The sequence below is a fragment of the Rhinichthys klamathensis genome, unplaced genomic scaffold (assembly GCF_029890125.1).
Source record: "Rhinichthys klamathensis goyatoka isolate OS25496 unplaced genomic scaffold, OSU_Roscu_1.1 h1tg000180l_1, whole genome shotgun sequence".
Taxonomy (NCBI): domain Eukaryota; kingdom Metazoa; phylum Chordata; class Actinopteri; order Cypriniformes; family Leuciscidae; genus Rhinichthys; species Rhinichthys klamathensis.
In genome coordinates this window covers 2,997,796-3,013,790 of record NW_026606708.1, presented here as the reverse complement: position 1 = coordinate 3,013,790, position 15,995 = coordinate 2,997,796, and the positions used below count along the sequence as shown (strand labels likewise).

At 40.1% G+C, this 15,995-nt stretch overlaps 1 protein-coding gene across 2 annotated transcripts in view; it reads right to left on the bottom strand.

Annotated features, from left to right (window-relative positions):
• Positions 1 to 15,570, bottom strand: part of nol4la (nucleolar protein 4-like a) — a 38,553-nt gene extending 22,983 nt beyond the window's left edge. Inside the window, exon 1 of one of the 2 annotated variants that reach the window (XM_056261059.1) lies at positions 14,363 to 15,570. In XM_056261059.1, the coding sequence (XP_056117034.1) occupies positions 14,363 to 14,704 (342 nt within the window). In that variant the 5' untranslated portion in view covers positions 14,705 to 15,570. The remainder of the gene's footprint in view (positions 1 to 14,362) is intronic. The other variant, XM_056261057.1, reaches the window with a different exon arrangement.
• Between the last annotated feature and the right edge of the window lie 425 nt (positions 15,571 to 15,995).

The window sequence follows — 15,995 nt, the reverse complement described above, 5'->3', positions numbered from 1 at the left end:
TTTCCTCTCTCCCTCTTTCTCTCGCTCCCCCTTTCCCAAGTGCCAGGTAATGAATGTTGCCATGGCAACTAAAACCAGCGCACATAGCGGGCTCGCTTTAATCCGGCCCTCTCCAGCCATCCGGCTTGTGCATGCGTTCCCTCCTCTCGTCATAATTATAAGTCTTATTATGCCACGATCAGTCAAACATGCACCACCCTGGTTTTCATGATCTCGGTCACGAGGTGATTATGCCACACCTATGCAGAAACCCTCTTGCTCTCTGTCAACCAGAGAATATTCTAGAAATGGTCCCTCTAGGACACAGGACGCAGACTCTAGGACCAGATGCAGACTCCTCCAATACCTTAGAGAAGAATGCCTCGGTTATAGCCATGGGGGGAGGATTGTGTGTTTTTGACTCTGTCTGTCATACAAACATCTCCATCTCAGCTCGATTGCTCCATTCGGTTGCTTTCACACATGCACTTTCAGACACAAACATTTCCTCTGTCCCCCACCATTTCCCCAATCTGAGGGGACATCACAGTCTGTGGGTGACTAAAGTAGGCCAGCAGGATCAGGGAGATCTGCTAAGCTCTACCGAAGGCCTAACTTAGTCCAAACCTGACACACAGTGACACCATACTGCACCCATATAGATCCAAATATGGGCCAGTTAAGTGTACAGTGCATAGAACCACTGTGTGTGCAATAATAACAACATATCGCAATTAAATCAGCAGGTCATCACAAATGTATTCCATTGACTGTACTCAGCACAATAACCGTAAAGTTGAATCTAATGTAATGTAAGTAGAAATTTTAGAAAATAGAAAATAGACTGCAAAATGAAATGACAGACAATAGCTGACTATTTATTTACTATGTTTAGAAACAGCAACAGTTCCTCCAAAAAAAAGTTTATTTACCCTCATGTAATCTCCAGTTCATATAGAAATGGTCACCTGTTAATTGCCTTGCTCTACAGAGTATTTTATCCTATCTTCTTAAGTGTTTTTTTTGTGTGTGTGTGATTTATGTATCCCCTGTGATATTTGTTCAATAAAAAAAGAAAAAAGAAAAGAAATGGTCACCTGCTTCTTCTACTGTTTCAATGACCAGCATAAAAAGGTGCATTTCTGCCACCTAGTGGCCTGGAGTGCAAAGTGTTGAATGATGCACAGAGAGCATACCATGCTACCACGCTTTTACTGAAAAATTGCTGTACTGTAAAAAACGGCAGTCATACAGCACAACGTGAAGGTGAGTAAATGATGACACAACTTAGGCAATCACTTGACTGCAACAATGGTGAAGTACGAAGTTCAGTGTTCAAAAATATTTACTGCAGAATGCAACGATTGACCAATCAGAATCAAGTATTCCAGAGCACTTAAAAATAGAAAGAAAGAAAAAATATTACAGAACGCTAGGTTGTAAACATCTCTGATTTGAAAGTGGCGGACTGTTACTAATTTGATAAACAGTAACCAATTGCGACTGCAGATAGTATGACTCACACAGTGAATGTTTTATTAACCCTGATGAGGTGAACACACTCCTCACTCACTCTTCCTCAAAGCACAAAAGCGCAGTGTTTAGATTCTCAGGTTGAGCTGACTGTTTGTTCCCAACGTGGAGCAACAGCGTGTGTGTTTAATCATTAAACCACTGTAGAGCTGAACTTGTGTGTGTGAGATGCTGCTTTCTGGGCCTGAAAGTGCACGGTTTCATCATCCTCTCATCATTTTAAAGAAGCGTTGTGAATTCTCAGCAGCAGCAATCAGCATTTCCTCTTCTACAACTCTATCTGTCTCTCTCTTTTTTTTTGAGACCCGGCAAGCCTTGGCTTTTTCCAGATGTGGCATATTTTTCAATCTCCCTCTCCTCTTCTCTATCCCTCCTATTCTCTTTCTCTCTGATTTTCTCTCTCTTTCTTTCCTTCTCTCACCCGTCCCGCTCCAAACAGCTCTGTTGCTAGGAGACTGGAGGGGCTGATTCGGCAAGCGGCCACCCCGACCCCCCACCCCCTCTGGCAGTCGCACACACACAGACAGAGTCTCTGAACATTCGTACACACACAGGGGCAGTGAAGGGAGGGGGCAAGAGAAAGGAGGCAGCTGGGTCACACTCACTCACACATACACGTATGCATGGGCCGACGGAGATAGAAGAGCCCTAGCAAATATTTATGTTAAAAGGGTAAAGAAGACCTGATAGACTAGAGCTACGTAACCGAACATGACCGATTCAGCAATAAACGGGACACGATAGATACACATACAACTAAGATGCTTTTAAAAAAAAAAAAAAAAAAAAAAACACTCAGTACTTGAACCATGTAGCTGAGTAGCAAGTGTGACAGTACTGTGTGGTGTCACCACATTATAGTCTTTCCTTACTGCTGCCCCACACATTAGCTTTATCAGTGTTCAGATAAACTAAAGCAATAATAAACTACAGCACTGTAAATGAACAAACACAGATAATAATAATTATTTATTCAAATAATAAAATATCAGTCTCTTTTGGGGTCAAGAATAATTTTTATTTGTATATTTTCTAAAGAAAATTGACTACTTATTATTATATATGTTATTATAGGGCCTACTTCTTTAAAATGTAAGTTAGATTGCTTTAAAAAGTAATATCACTCCTCTTCTGCACAAGCCGCACAATTTGAGATATAATTCATCGAACTGTGCAGTTCGATGAATGGTGCAGGGCGACCTCTGTCCGAAGTTTAATTCTAACCCACCCATATGAGCAATAGTTATAGTGATGCTAGCCTCAGCGAACATCACTAATTATAATACAGTATGAGTTCATTTAGTGTTGTCTGCTTTCAGACACATAGACACTTAATATCCAGCAGTATATTTATGAATTGCTTTGTTTGTTAAAGCTGCCATAGCACATTACATTGATATAGTGCTTGAGGGAAAATGGGGAAAATATTTGTATTACAAGAGCCAGAAATGTATGTGTGTGTGTGTGCGTGCACATGTGTGAGAGAGGAACTGTTTCAACAATGCAGGTGATTCAGATTAGCTTGCTGCAAATCTGATAACAGGTCACCTCTTAAAAGTACCATCTCTACACTGTGAGGCCAGCAAAAGGTATGGACCTAAAATCGTAGAGACCGGTTTTCTCAGCGGGAGGTGGGAGATTTAGAGGAGGTTACAGGGCAGGGGTGCGGCATGTGAATCTTTGTGCACGAAGGTCAAGGAAAGATGAAGTGTAATCGCTCCGTTCCTCTCCTCTCATCCCCTTTTTTTCAATCCTCTGACCCCCACCCTCTCCATTGTACATTCACGATGCTCTTCCATTAAATCCATATTACACTTTTCACTCTTTCCTCATTCCTAACCCTACCTCTCATTCAGCCAGTCATTTCTTTCTCCCCTCGTCTCTCTCTCTCTCTCTCTCTGACTCTGACAGGGTGTGACGGACGCTTGCAGCTCCTTGAACGGGCTCTTCCCTTAGTTCCATCTGACTCCCTGCACCCACATTACCCAGACACAACTGATCATTAACTGTCATCTGCATTAGTCTGTCCCTACAAAGCTTTGGTCTCTATCGTGCTCCCTTAAAAGTATTTTTTTGTGTGTCTGATGTGCAGTTCCTTATGTGTGGTAGTCAAGCAGGATAGCAGACACTGTTGTGAGAGTGCAAAGGTCAACATGAAATCAAAATTGACCCAATTTTAGTAGTTTTTTTTAATTATTTGTCTAAAATGAGTTTCCTTTTTAACTGACATCACTTAGCTATTGGATGATGTTAAGCTACATTATTAATGCACATTTTAGCATACTTGCATTCCAGTATTTTTCTCATTAAATATCAAATTTGACTAAAAAATAAGTCACATTACAAAGTGTAATGAGTTTGCAAATGGAAAGTCATTGACTAAAGATCCAAGTTTATTTAGGTAGAAAAGTTGGTGTGGTTGCACAAAAATATTTTCTGTTTTCTGAGCCAGTATGTCCAGGATGTTTGGTTTTGGACAAAAATTTGCATTTCGATGTGTCACATGACCTGATGATCTAAACAAAAATCTGTAGTTGATAGCCTCGTGGACAGCTTTCTGACACATAGTGTGGTTGCACTTCGGGTGAGTTTGAGACTGAGTCCTGGTCTTTTCCAATCTCGTCCCCCCTCTCTCTCACACTTTGCTTCCTGACTGCTCTCCATACTAGGCATAAATGTCAAAAGTAAATCTAAAAAAAGATTTTCTAGAATTTCAAGAATCAATCATTGAAAAAACCCATTTTAATCAACCACTAATCGGAAAACCTCAAGCTCTACAGTGGCTACGGCCCTACATACGGCTAAACCACAGAAAATAAAACACTTGTTTGCATGCGGGTATAAACGTGTTCTGTTCATGCTCTGAGGTGTCTGCTGGGTCACGTGACCCTGGTGTCATGGTGTAATTGCGTGGTGGGGAGAGGGGTGCAGACAGTGAGACAACCGGACAGGATCACAACGCTAATGAGAGACTGCAGCAGTTAATTACAAAGGAGAGAGAGAGAGAGAGAGAGAGAGTGGCACAGAGGGTAGGGAGGGTGAATATGAGGAGGGGGAGATGGAGTGAGACACTCTTTTGTCCCAAAGCTGCATCCTCCCAGAATAGAGATGGGGAAAGCTTTTATACGATCGCACACACATGCACACATCCTCCCAAATCCGCTCAGGGAGGCAGCGTGTACCAGGACTGTGTCTGTGTGTGGTTATCTGTGTAGGTGTGCAAGTGTGTGTTTGTAGGAGCTCTCTCTCTGGTAGGGGGGAGGCCCTGGAGCCAGTTAAAAATGGTGTTAATTTCTTCTCCTATGGGAGAGGAGAACGGTCTCTCCATGGCAACAGAGAGAAGGAGCCGAGGGGAGGAACACCAGAGCAGCACCATCCGCGACCCTCTCTCACCACACACACAAGCACATGCGGTACACACTAAAACAAACACACACACACACACTGACTATGTACATATACATGCAGATGTACCTAAATGTAAATAACTTTGCTTCTCACATTTATACATTCCTCCTACATTCCTACTGATTCAGACCCAAGGGTTCACACAAATGGACAGATTCTACTTTTGTGAATCCCAAAACCTCAAAGACAATAGCATAAAAGATGGGAAATTGTAAGAGGAGAGGAGAGAGGATACTAGATCAGATCACCTACTTCTGAATCAAACATCCATTTCAAGTAGGAGGCTTCTCACTTCTAAGAGACAGACTGAAGTGGGTCAATCAAGTGGTGTGTGTGTGTGTGTGTGTGTGTGTGTGTGTGTGTGTGTGTGTGTGTGTGTGGTAGCACAATCAGAACAGTTCTTAATGAATCTAGTTGGTAACATGGTAAAAAAAAAAAGTGTCCTCTGAAATGATTGCTGGCAGCTAACAATGCAAACTTTTACTTAAATCAATCATTGGTTTGTATAAGCAGCAGATGGCCTTCATTAAGCAACTTTTAACTTGTATAACTGTTCAAAAGTTTAGGAACAGTACTTTTTTCTTTCTTTTGAACTTATTATTCATCAAAGAAACATTAACAAAAAGTACCATGCTTTCTACAAAAATATTAAGCAGCACAACTGTTTTCCAACATTGATGATTATAATAAGAAATGTTTCTTGAGCACCAAACCAGCATATTAGAATGATTTCTGAAGGATCATGTGACACTGAAGGCTGGCGTGATGGCTGATGAAAATTCAGCATTACAGAAATAAATTACATATGAAAATATAGTAAAATAGAAAACAGCTATTTTAAATTGTAATAATATTTCAAATGTGTTTTTACTGTATTTTTGATAAAATAAACGCATTCTTGGTGACTTTTAAGTTGAATAAAAGTATCTTTCTTAGAGTTATTGAGTTTTTGTCATATTAAACTTTCAGAAGAAGAACTGATTTAAGGACTTTTGGGTCAGTGTTAATGATAGAGGGAGCCTTTGTGTCGGTAGACACTGTGGCTGCCTTGTATGTTGCTTGTGGACAGCACAGTGTACTCTGTGGGCTTTTCATGTCGTAACCTGCTATTGCAAATGCATCATGCAAAACTGTTAGCATTCATGCAAATGACTGGTAGATAAAAGGCCACTGTTGAGACACAGAGTGTCTCTGGTTTTGGAGGGGCGGGGAGTGGAGCTGAGGGAAGGTCTGTTTAGATCCCTTTTTCTCCAAGGCTCTCTGCAGATACGCTCGCTAATTAATCACTTATCATAATGAGATTTTTGCCTGATTTTCTTCCTCAGTGTTATGCTAATAATGGAATCGAAAAGTGGTTTGCTACAGTTTAAGTCCTTCTCTTCTTCGCGCATTTGAGTTTGGATACTGTTGTCAGCAGTCATTTGAGTGGATATGTGTGTATTTTTGAGATCAGTCGCCAAGAGAAGCAACTCCTTCAGGACAGAGGACAGTGTCTCCTGATCCCTGCAGGCCGGACAAGAGCGTCTCTTGAGAGTGTTTCTCTGCACAGATTAGCCTTCTGCTGACCTGGAGTTCTGAGCAAGAGAGGGTAGATGCTAAAAAACACACAAAAACACACATACGCTGATGAAAACAGCTGACAGCAATGTTGCATTAGAGAAGGTGTTAGTTCTGAAGTTTTTTTTCCCCCTCATTGTCTCTTATTCAAAGAATTATTAGAGAAAAGCTTTAAAGTTTTTTTTTTTTTTTTTTTTTTACCGTTTGTTTTTACAAAGTATTCTGTTAAGTAGGGCTGGGCATTGGCAAAAATATCAAGATTCGATTTGTTTTTGATTCACAAGCTTGCAATTCAATTACAATCTCGATTCATTTTAGATATATATCAGGTACAGTACATGTTAATTTTTCTCAAGGAACCTGTTTTCACGACGGATTTATTAAAACGTATATTAAATATTAAACAGGTTACATATAAATATAATAAATATGTAATATGCATATACGGTTAATTTTATACATGCTATTTGTATTGAAGCAGTATGTCTTACATGCTCAACAGCAGCGTATCGGTGTATGTATTGGGAGTAGCAAGTTCCTGTACTTGTTCTGCAGCAGCAACAGCAGCAATAGCCAACATTAGCAATAATCAATATCAGCAGCAAGAGCTTAACAGATCTATTCCTCCAAGACCAAATACATTAACATTGTCATATCAATTACCATGATAAAAATCTTCAGAGAGTTGTCATGATAGAAATATTGATACACATCACATTTTATCAAGCTGTTTTATTGACGTCTTTCCGCAGTGAAAACACTGATTAAGCGATTCCAACATACCTTTTGATGTACAGTCATGTTTATTTTTGTGCTATACTGTAACTAGAAGTTAAGAGGAAGAGATGATTGGTTCACTTGTGCTCCGTGCTGCCACTTTGCTTGAACTGAGTTTATATTTCATAATAAAATGTACATAATTTGAAAGCTAAGACTTTGTTTCATATCAAAACTGACAAAGCACAAAACAAAAAAGTTGTTCACGCATCAACTGAAAACAGCATAGACCCAAAAAAATCTATTCTTTTAAGATTTAAGAATCAATGTCGGTTCATCAAAAAGAGATTGATATTTTTAACCAAGCCTAATGTATCTACCGTCTTGCTTACTTAAAAAAAAAAAAAAATTTATTAGGCTACCTAGTCGTCGTATTACTCAGCAACTCTCGGGCAAGAAACCAACAAAAATCATAAATATTTAGTTTCACCTTGGCCATGCAAAATGTGAAAACTTGTCTTTCAATTTTATACCTAAAAATTCACTCATCTGACATCCAAGCTTCTCAACAGATAAGTCATATTAGGTAAGAGATATGATGTAAGACACCTAAGGTTTTCTGAAACACCTGTATGCTTTTGAAGCATCTCTATCCCTCAGTAGATATGATGGATTGAGTGAGTCTCGAACGCTTGACCAGGTGATTTCCCCCAGCTCAGAGAGTCAGAATATGCTCATGGTTGTCTTGCCATAGGCCCATACTGCAGAACACTGGCTAAACCTTCACTCTGTCACACACACATTCATGGCAATGAGGATATTTCTGTTTCCGTTGGCATAGCAACAGAAAGCAATCATTTCCCTCACTTAAAATCTTGCAGCATCCTTTCTTCTCCTTTGCCCCCTTAATAAGAAAAATCTTTAAAAAGTCTCCCTCTCACTGGACTCTTCATCAGTTTCTGAAAATCAACAGAGACAGATGAGGGGGGGACGAGAGTGCGAGTGGTAGGAGAGCAGTGTGAAGTCTTACAGTAGGCTGTAGTATATCTGTTATTGTCAGCATTTGGTGCAAATGCAGCAGACTGTGAGATGTGTTTTAAAGGAGGTTTTACAATAAACGCTTATGGATGAACCAGGGCTAGTGTAAGACAGTTTTGAAATGGTTGATGTAAGTGGTTGGTGACTATATGAGGCTTTATCAAAATGACAAGAATGAACAGAAGGCATCAAATAAATCAGTAATGTTTTGTACATTATGCAGCAGTTGTAAAAAGTGTCTAATTTATAGCTTGAATAAAATGATAGTATTTACTGGTAACACTTTACAATAAGGTTTCATTAGTTAACATGATCTAAGAATGAACAATACTTCTACTGCATCTATTAATCTTAGTTAATATTAATTTCAACATCACTACATTATTAAAATCAAAAGTTTAATCTGTTAACATTAGTTAATGCACTGTGAACTAACATGAACATAATAAATGACTGTATTTTTATTAACTAACATTAACAAAGATAAAACTGTAACACATGTATTGCTCATTGTTAGTTCATGATAGTTAATACATTAACTAATGTTAACAAATGAGACCTTATTGTAAAGTGTTACCGTATAATTTATAATATTTAACATTTTTATATTTTATAAAATTGTTACATGATATATCCTCAATAATCACTGATTATTATTGCAATTTAAAACTATAAATTAGTTGTAGCAAATTTTGTATTTTATTTTTTTTAAAGAAGAGAAAACTTCTGATTGTCTAAAAACATATGTATATGACAACTGGGTGATGCATAAGCATATAGCCTATGTTGAAAAGTTTAGGATTTGTAAGATACATTTTTTTTAAAGAAGTCTCTTGTGTTCACAAAGGCTGCATTTATTTGATCAAAGATACAGTAAAAACGGTAATATGGCAGATGGCAAAGCTGAATTTGCACGAGCCATTGCTCCAGTCGTCAGTGTCACATGATCCTTCAGATATTATTCTTATGCTGATTTGGTGCTGTTGAAAACAGTTTAATATTTTTGTGGAAACTGTGATATATTTTTCCAGGATTATTTGATGAATACAAAGTTCAAAAGAACAGCATTTACTTGAAACAGAAATCTTTTGTGACATTATAAGTGAATCTACTGTCACAAAAGCAAAAACCTGAATGAGTAACCTAAAATTCTTTCATTCTGAGCACCTGTGAATCTGTGGTTGCAACTAAATATGATATTGCGTGTTTTACTGCATGTAAGTGTGTTTTTGCTCCCAATGTTAGCCACAGGACATAACAGGTGATAAATGAAGTTACTCCCCCTCACTAGAAAGAGAGCAACAAAGAGAAAGAGCAGAGAGACATCAAGAGAGAGGGAGAGAGAGAATATTAAAGCAACATAGAGAAAGAGTTTGACAGACAGAGAGCAGAGCGAGCTTGTGATGCCCTGCAGCTGAATTGAGCACCACTCTCATGAAACAAAGTCTACAGTGGGCCTGTGACACAACAAATACATATTTAATAGCTTTATGAATGATATGTGCGCTGAAAGAATTGCACGGGCAACGGGCCGCTCGACTTATATGCTATTGGTGTCTTTTTCGCTTCTCTTTCTCTCTCTCCTTGACCAGTGATAGTGTAACTCTCCTAAAACCACACAGGATAAACATCCCCTGCTCTATCAGGTCCCCCTCCTTCTCACCCCCACACACTGAAACTTGGCACACCCATGGTGTAGCCGCATCAGAGAGGCCCTCCGCCACTCTTCTGCATCCCACACTGCACTGGGGCTGCAACCCACAACATGGCACCCTGCAGCCCTGCCACCCAGGGGGAGGTAAAAGGGAAGACACTGCTCACATGGGGGGGTGCTGCTTCAACACTCTGGGTGAAGTCAATTTTGTGTTTATTGCTGATGATAAAGAGAAAAGACTGAGAGAGTGTGACTGATAAGCAACAGTGTAGTCTCCCGTACACTGTCTCTTAACACAAAAATAGAAGCAGGAAATAAAAGTTGAACTAGGAATTAACCATGTAAATGTACACATACACACAAACTAACCTCAACGAACATGTCAGTTCTAGATCAAAATATCCTCTTTTAAACCTGCTGTATTTAAAAACCAAACTTTTACAAGATGAAAACGATTAGCTACATGTATAGTGCTAAATGGAAGCACAGAGATATTGTGCCACTTTCTCTGTATCTTATTACTGTAAAAAGGTCCCCATTGCCTCTGTTCCTCTTATTATTCTGCTCTGTTTTGTTTGTTCTTCTTTCTTTGTTTGTTGTATAATTTGTGTACATAGAGCAGGTTGGGAAGCATCCCCTACTGTCCCAGTCCTTAATGAGATAATAACGCTGATGTGAACACGCTCAGTGTGTACGTGTGTTGATGGTTGCGCTTCCTTGTTCTTGGACACATTGTGGAATGCTTATTGGTCAAGAGAATGGCATGGTGGGTATGAAATGACCTAAGTTGCTTGAATTCATTGCCCTTTATTTTAAAAGCTGCCATGTTTCATAATTAATATAAAAATATTAGGGCTGTCGATTTACTGCATTAATTAATTAGTTATGGAAAAATAACGCATTAACACAATTTAACACATTTAATGCACCCACCCTGCCCTGCCCTGCCCTGCCTACGTAGGCTAGTTCATCTTACATTTCATATAGTCGATTGGAGACGAACATGATACAGGGCAACAACTCACTGCGTGATGTAGTTAGAATGCCCCTAAAATTCAAGATGTCATGGCAAAAATGCCCCTGTATGAGTTTTTGTCTCATATTGTAACGATCACCAGTGAGAGTGCCCGGAATAACTATCAGAGGGCACTCCAACCCGGACAGATACACGACACATCCACAGACTCCATTCCCCATAATCCTTTACCAAGACGGATGACAGCCATGATCACACATTCACCTGTGTCTCATCTTGTTTACTCACCTTATATAAGCCTGGTTCTTTCTGTCATTCTCTGCAAAGTCTTATTTAGTGTAACACTGCAATTCCAAGCATTCTCCTGGTTTTTGATCTTCTGTCTGGGTTTCTTGGTTTCCTCAGTTTTTGCCTGTGCCCCTATGACCCTGTTATTGTTTGTGTTTATGACCTTTGCCTGTTTTCAACTACGATTGTGCATTACCCTTTCAATAAAACTGCATTTGGATCCTCAACCTTCGTGTCTCGGAGCAGTTCGTAACACATATATAGGCCTATAAGGTATGATATAGCAATGTCATACAAGTAACGAGCACAATATGACACAAGTGCAGTTTTTATCCCAAATACCACAACTGCAAATGTTATCTTGACTTATCCATACAATATTCAATAAATAATAAGTTAATATTGTGATATATTTTACACAATTGTCTGTTCTTGCTTTTTTCCAACGAAAATATTACATATAAAAGCTAGAGCAGAACTGCTGTGCATCTCCGAGCAACACACAGCAGTGTTTAGTTTCTGAATGAATCCGCGTTTTAAACAATCGGGTGAACCAATGATTTAATGGCCCATTTATAAAGAGAGCCATTAGGTATGTTCAACTTGCGAGAGCGATCCCTCTCGTGGTACTTTGAAGTCATAAAGTAAACCAATTGGTCTGCACAGCGCCGCTTCAAGTCGAACACAGATATTTTACTTTATTCCCGAATGAATCAGCCGTTTGAACGAATCGAATGAATGTCATTTCATATTTCATCATTTTTTTTAACTTACATTTACTATGGGCATATATATATATATATATATATATATATATATGTGTGTATATGTGTGTATATATATATATATATATATGGGCATATATATATATATATATGTGTGTGTGTGTGTGTATGAATATAGCCTATACATATATACAGTATATATAGCCTATAAATATATATATACAGTATGTATATGGCCATAGGCCAGATAACCTCCTCCATATGACAGAACTGGTCATCTGTGTGACTGACAGATCATATGTGAGGTGTAGTGTATATGAGGCTGTATTAGGATGCACAGAGGCTCCACAGAGAGACAGAATGACTGATGAAGGGTAAAACAAACACAGTATTAGGGAGCTCAGAGTAAGAGAGAGAAAGTGGTGGGTGGAGAAATGTGCGTGTATTCTGGGGGGAGGGGCGTATTTCTCAACAAGTAATTCATATGTGTAATCATGAACTTCACTTTCACATCTGACTTGCACATTCATTCCATTACAGGAGCAATTTATGGATAGAGGATCTGTAATTGCCACAGGCTCACTGGACTGGTAGTTAAACCCACACATCTGTGTGAAGGGTTAACTGTGGCGGGAGACATTACTATGTTCAGAGTTCTGCCTCATTTCTTCTTAACACAGTCTTATAAATTAAAAGCACGCTGGGAGCTGCCTGTTAGGAGCTGTCAAATGGTTGCATAGCAATTATCTGCTAACGAGGATTAATCGGCGCTAATTTAGCTTCGGTTATTTAAAAAGAAAAGTTAAATGATTATTATTTTTTTTTTTTTTTTTACAATGTGATCGAAAGGCTCACTTGGTGGCTCCCATTTCCATGATTACCGATCCTTTTAGTGTTTTTATATGCACAGTCAGACATCTAGGATTTTATGTGAATAGTGAAACATGTATGAACAGCCATTAAAATACTCATTAAAAACAGTCTTGTCACCATTGCTCCTAATTTGAGTACTTATTTTTCTCAAGCTGAGGTGTGCCAGTCTCTGGGGAGTCAGTCCCTCTTGGATGGCAGACAAAGGTCTGCTGGTGGGACCCCTTGAGGGCAATACTCAAAATGGTGTCTGTTCATGACATTTTGAATGGCATAATGCACCAGTGGTAGTCGAGGACCTCCTAGTGTTCAAGAAAACAGTCACTTGCATGTATATCTCAGCCTTTACTGTAGCCATTAAATTTGGTCATTTTTTATATTCTGATAAAAAAAAAACCTTTTTGTAATAGGTCATGATAACCATTAATGTCTATTAAACTATTATTAAAACTATTATTGGCCAGACCGGAGCTTTAAATTAGCTTCGTGACCAAATGCCAGTTATGCATCGTAAAAAAAATAAACGCCAACATCCTCGCTCATCCTTGGGGTGCAGAATTTTTGTCCATTCCTGGTGCATCACATTGATTCTAAATGAAATTCTGCTCTGGTTGTCTTTCTAATGATGGATTCTGTCATAGTCCTGGGATGTGTGGAAAAAACGCGAGCATTGTAGAGCAGAACAGGTAGGTTACCAGAGCAACGGGTGCCAACCGTCCGCTCCGCCCTCATCCGGCACAGAACAATGCAAGTGCTCTCCCTCTCCGGAATAAAAACGTACGAGGGACGATCTTAACATAGTTGAGAATTTTATATTATACTTGCTCAAAGTACGCTGTTTTTATTAAGTGTTTAATGTTTGTTAAATGTCGCTCTAAATGACACATTGGTCGGCGAGCGCGCGAGTGTCAGATGCCCACAGAAGGATGGTGCGCGAGACCCTCAAGTGGTCCACGGGAGCAGCTGAAGTCCCTCAAACACTGATTTACCGGAACATACCGATTAATTTACTTTAATATAGCTGTGTTTTAACGTCCACCATGTCGTTAGCCCCTCGGGAAAACTATCGCACCCATCTGCGCCCCGGCATCCCCAGCAATTGGGTACACGAGCTCACCACACTCGCGCTGCCGCTTCGAATCGAATCATCCAGTGACAAAAAACATAGTGAGTAAAATCACGTTGTCTCAATCAACATTAGGCTATCATGATTTCATATCATGATTGAAAAACGGGCCACGTTGTGATTTGCTATGACATCCCGTCCCGATCCCGTCAGCAGGACAACGTCATGCCAATTCGTCGTACCACTACACCGCCGCGCCGTTATTGCTTAGAGGGACCGGCGTTGCTATGGCAGCCAGCTCTCAAGAGTAAGGCTGTTCTGCCCGGTTGGGGTGAGGGATGAATATGTTCGGTCAACCCGAGGTGTAAGATTGAAAAGTTGCGCACAGCAATGTGGGTTGCGCGTAGGTGGAATCAAACGAGCGCTGTCCCGAAGCATATTGAGAAAGGTCTAAAGCATCGCCAGACCCATATTGAGAGTTGAAATCCCACAACCACATACACACAGACACAAATCACTCACATACTGTCAAGTGGAAAAAAGCACTTTACCGTAGACTTGACAGGAACGTACAGGACGGGCTTCCCCGATGCCTCTTTCTTGTTGTGCTCGCCCAAGATGTTGCTGCCGACCTGAAAGCCTTTGGACTTCACCCAGAATTTGAATTTGGCGTTTATGTGGCTGTTGTCGACATAGACACCGTCGGACTCCTCGTTCTGTAGCAGGGTCTGCATGATTTTGTTGTATTTTCGGCGTGTGACGGTCTTTGTTTTACCCGAGTCTCCGTAAGTCCGGAGACACCAGTCCTGAAATTCGCTGAACATCTCTGCCTCCAGCACGACGGGACTTCGGCTCCTTTTTGTTAAATCCGCGCATGGTTTCTTAGTTGCCATTCCTTCCTCTTTGTGAGCCGCGTGCCCCTATTCGAACGACCAAATGCAACTACAACGCCTGAAAATGATAGTAGACTCCCCCTCCTCTCCCTGTCCCGCTACGAGGATGGATCGCTTCGACACCGGTGCTGGAGGTCCGCCTCCGCTAAACAAGGCGAAATAAAGTCGTATTATGTGTGCCTGTTTCGGGCAGTCGCACACCTGTTTGCAGAGACGCCTCGCTTACTGTCCCAAACCTCAACGGCAAATGTCACTTGCTCACATCATCCGCTGAGGAACTGAGAGAGGGGGCCGTCCTACCAAGCGGGTATCTCCCACCTGTGCGTAAACGGCTCGAGGACCAGTATAAGTGGGAAAAACCCCGAGGGTCGATACCGTAAACGTAAAAAAATACGCAAACCTTCCTGGCTCCAGGAAGGGACAAAAAGAGCTCAGCGTAACAGACTTTAACGGCCCACTTTTTAAACGACCGGCGCGAGCGTTCTAATACGGGATGTGGCACAAGCCTGTTGATGTCATAGCCTACTGGCGTGAGAATGCTTAGCAAAAACGAATTGAGCGAATTATTTCAATACTGATGTTTCAAACAAAAACGCCATGCGGGTTGTAATACTGCCTTCACGAGCCGCCGTCACGCGCTAGTACTGTCCCACTCTTTCCACCTGTTTGAATCGGACCTGCCCTTGCACTGCTGAAGCCACCGTCCCAAATTGACATTTCTCGTTTATAATGTTCAAAATTGAATAGCTGATGGTAGTTTGGTGACAGAAACGTCTGTCGTTGCTCACAATAAAATAAAAAGCAGTCGTAACGAAGTAGTAGGCTGTTTTCTTTCTATCTTTTTTTCAGGAAGTAGCCTAGACGGTGCAGCGCGTGGACGCAGTGGTTACAAAGCGGGTAGGCAGTAGCTAGTGTCGCAATAAAGAGAACAAATTTCTTATTCAGACAAAGGATGAAAAGGACCGACTTGATATTTCTAGTAATCAACATTAGTGGAAAAAGTCTCTAATGCGTATATTTAAATATACTGAATAAAATAAACGGCATATGGTTTAAATGTTTTGTTCTCTTGTAAAAGGATGATTAGAAAGCAACGATAGCAATACCAATCGGTAACATTTTTCTTCATTTTTTTTAGCAGTGTGGTGATTTAGGGGTATTTTTTAATGTTATAGTAGCCTACCCACTGATTATCTTCTCAATATAATAATAATAATAATAATGTAATAAGCCACAAAAGCCACATATACATTAATTTATAATTACCAGTATTTACTTGATACAGGGAATG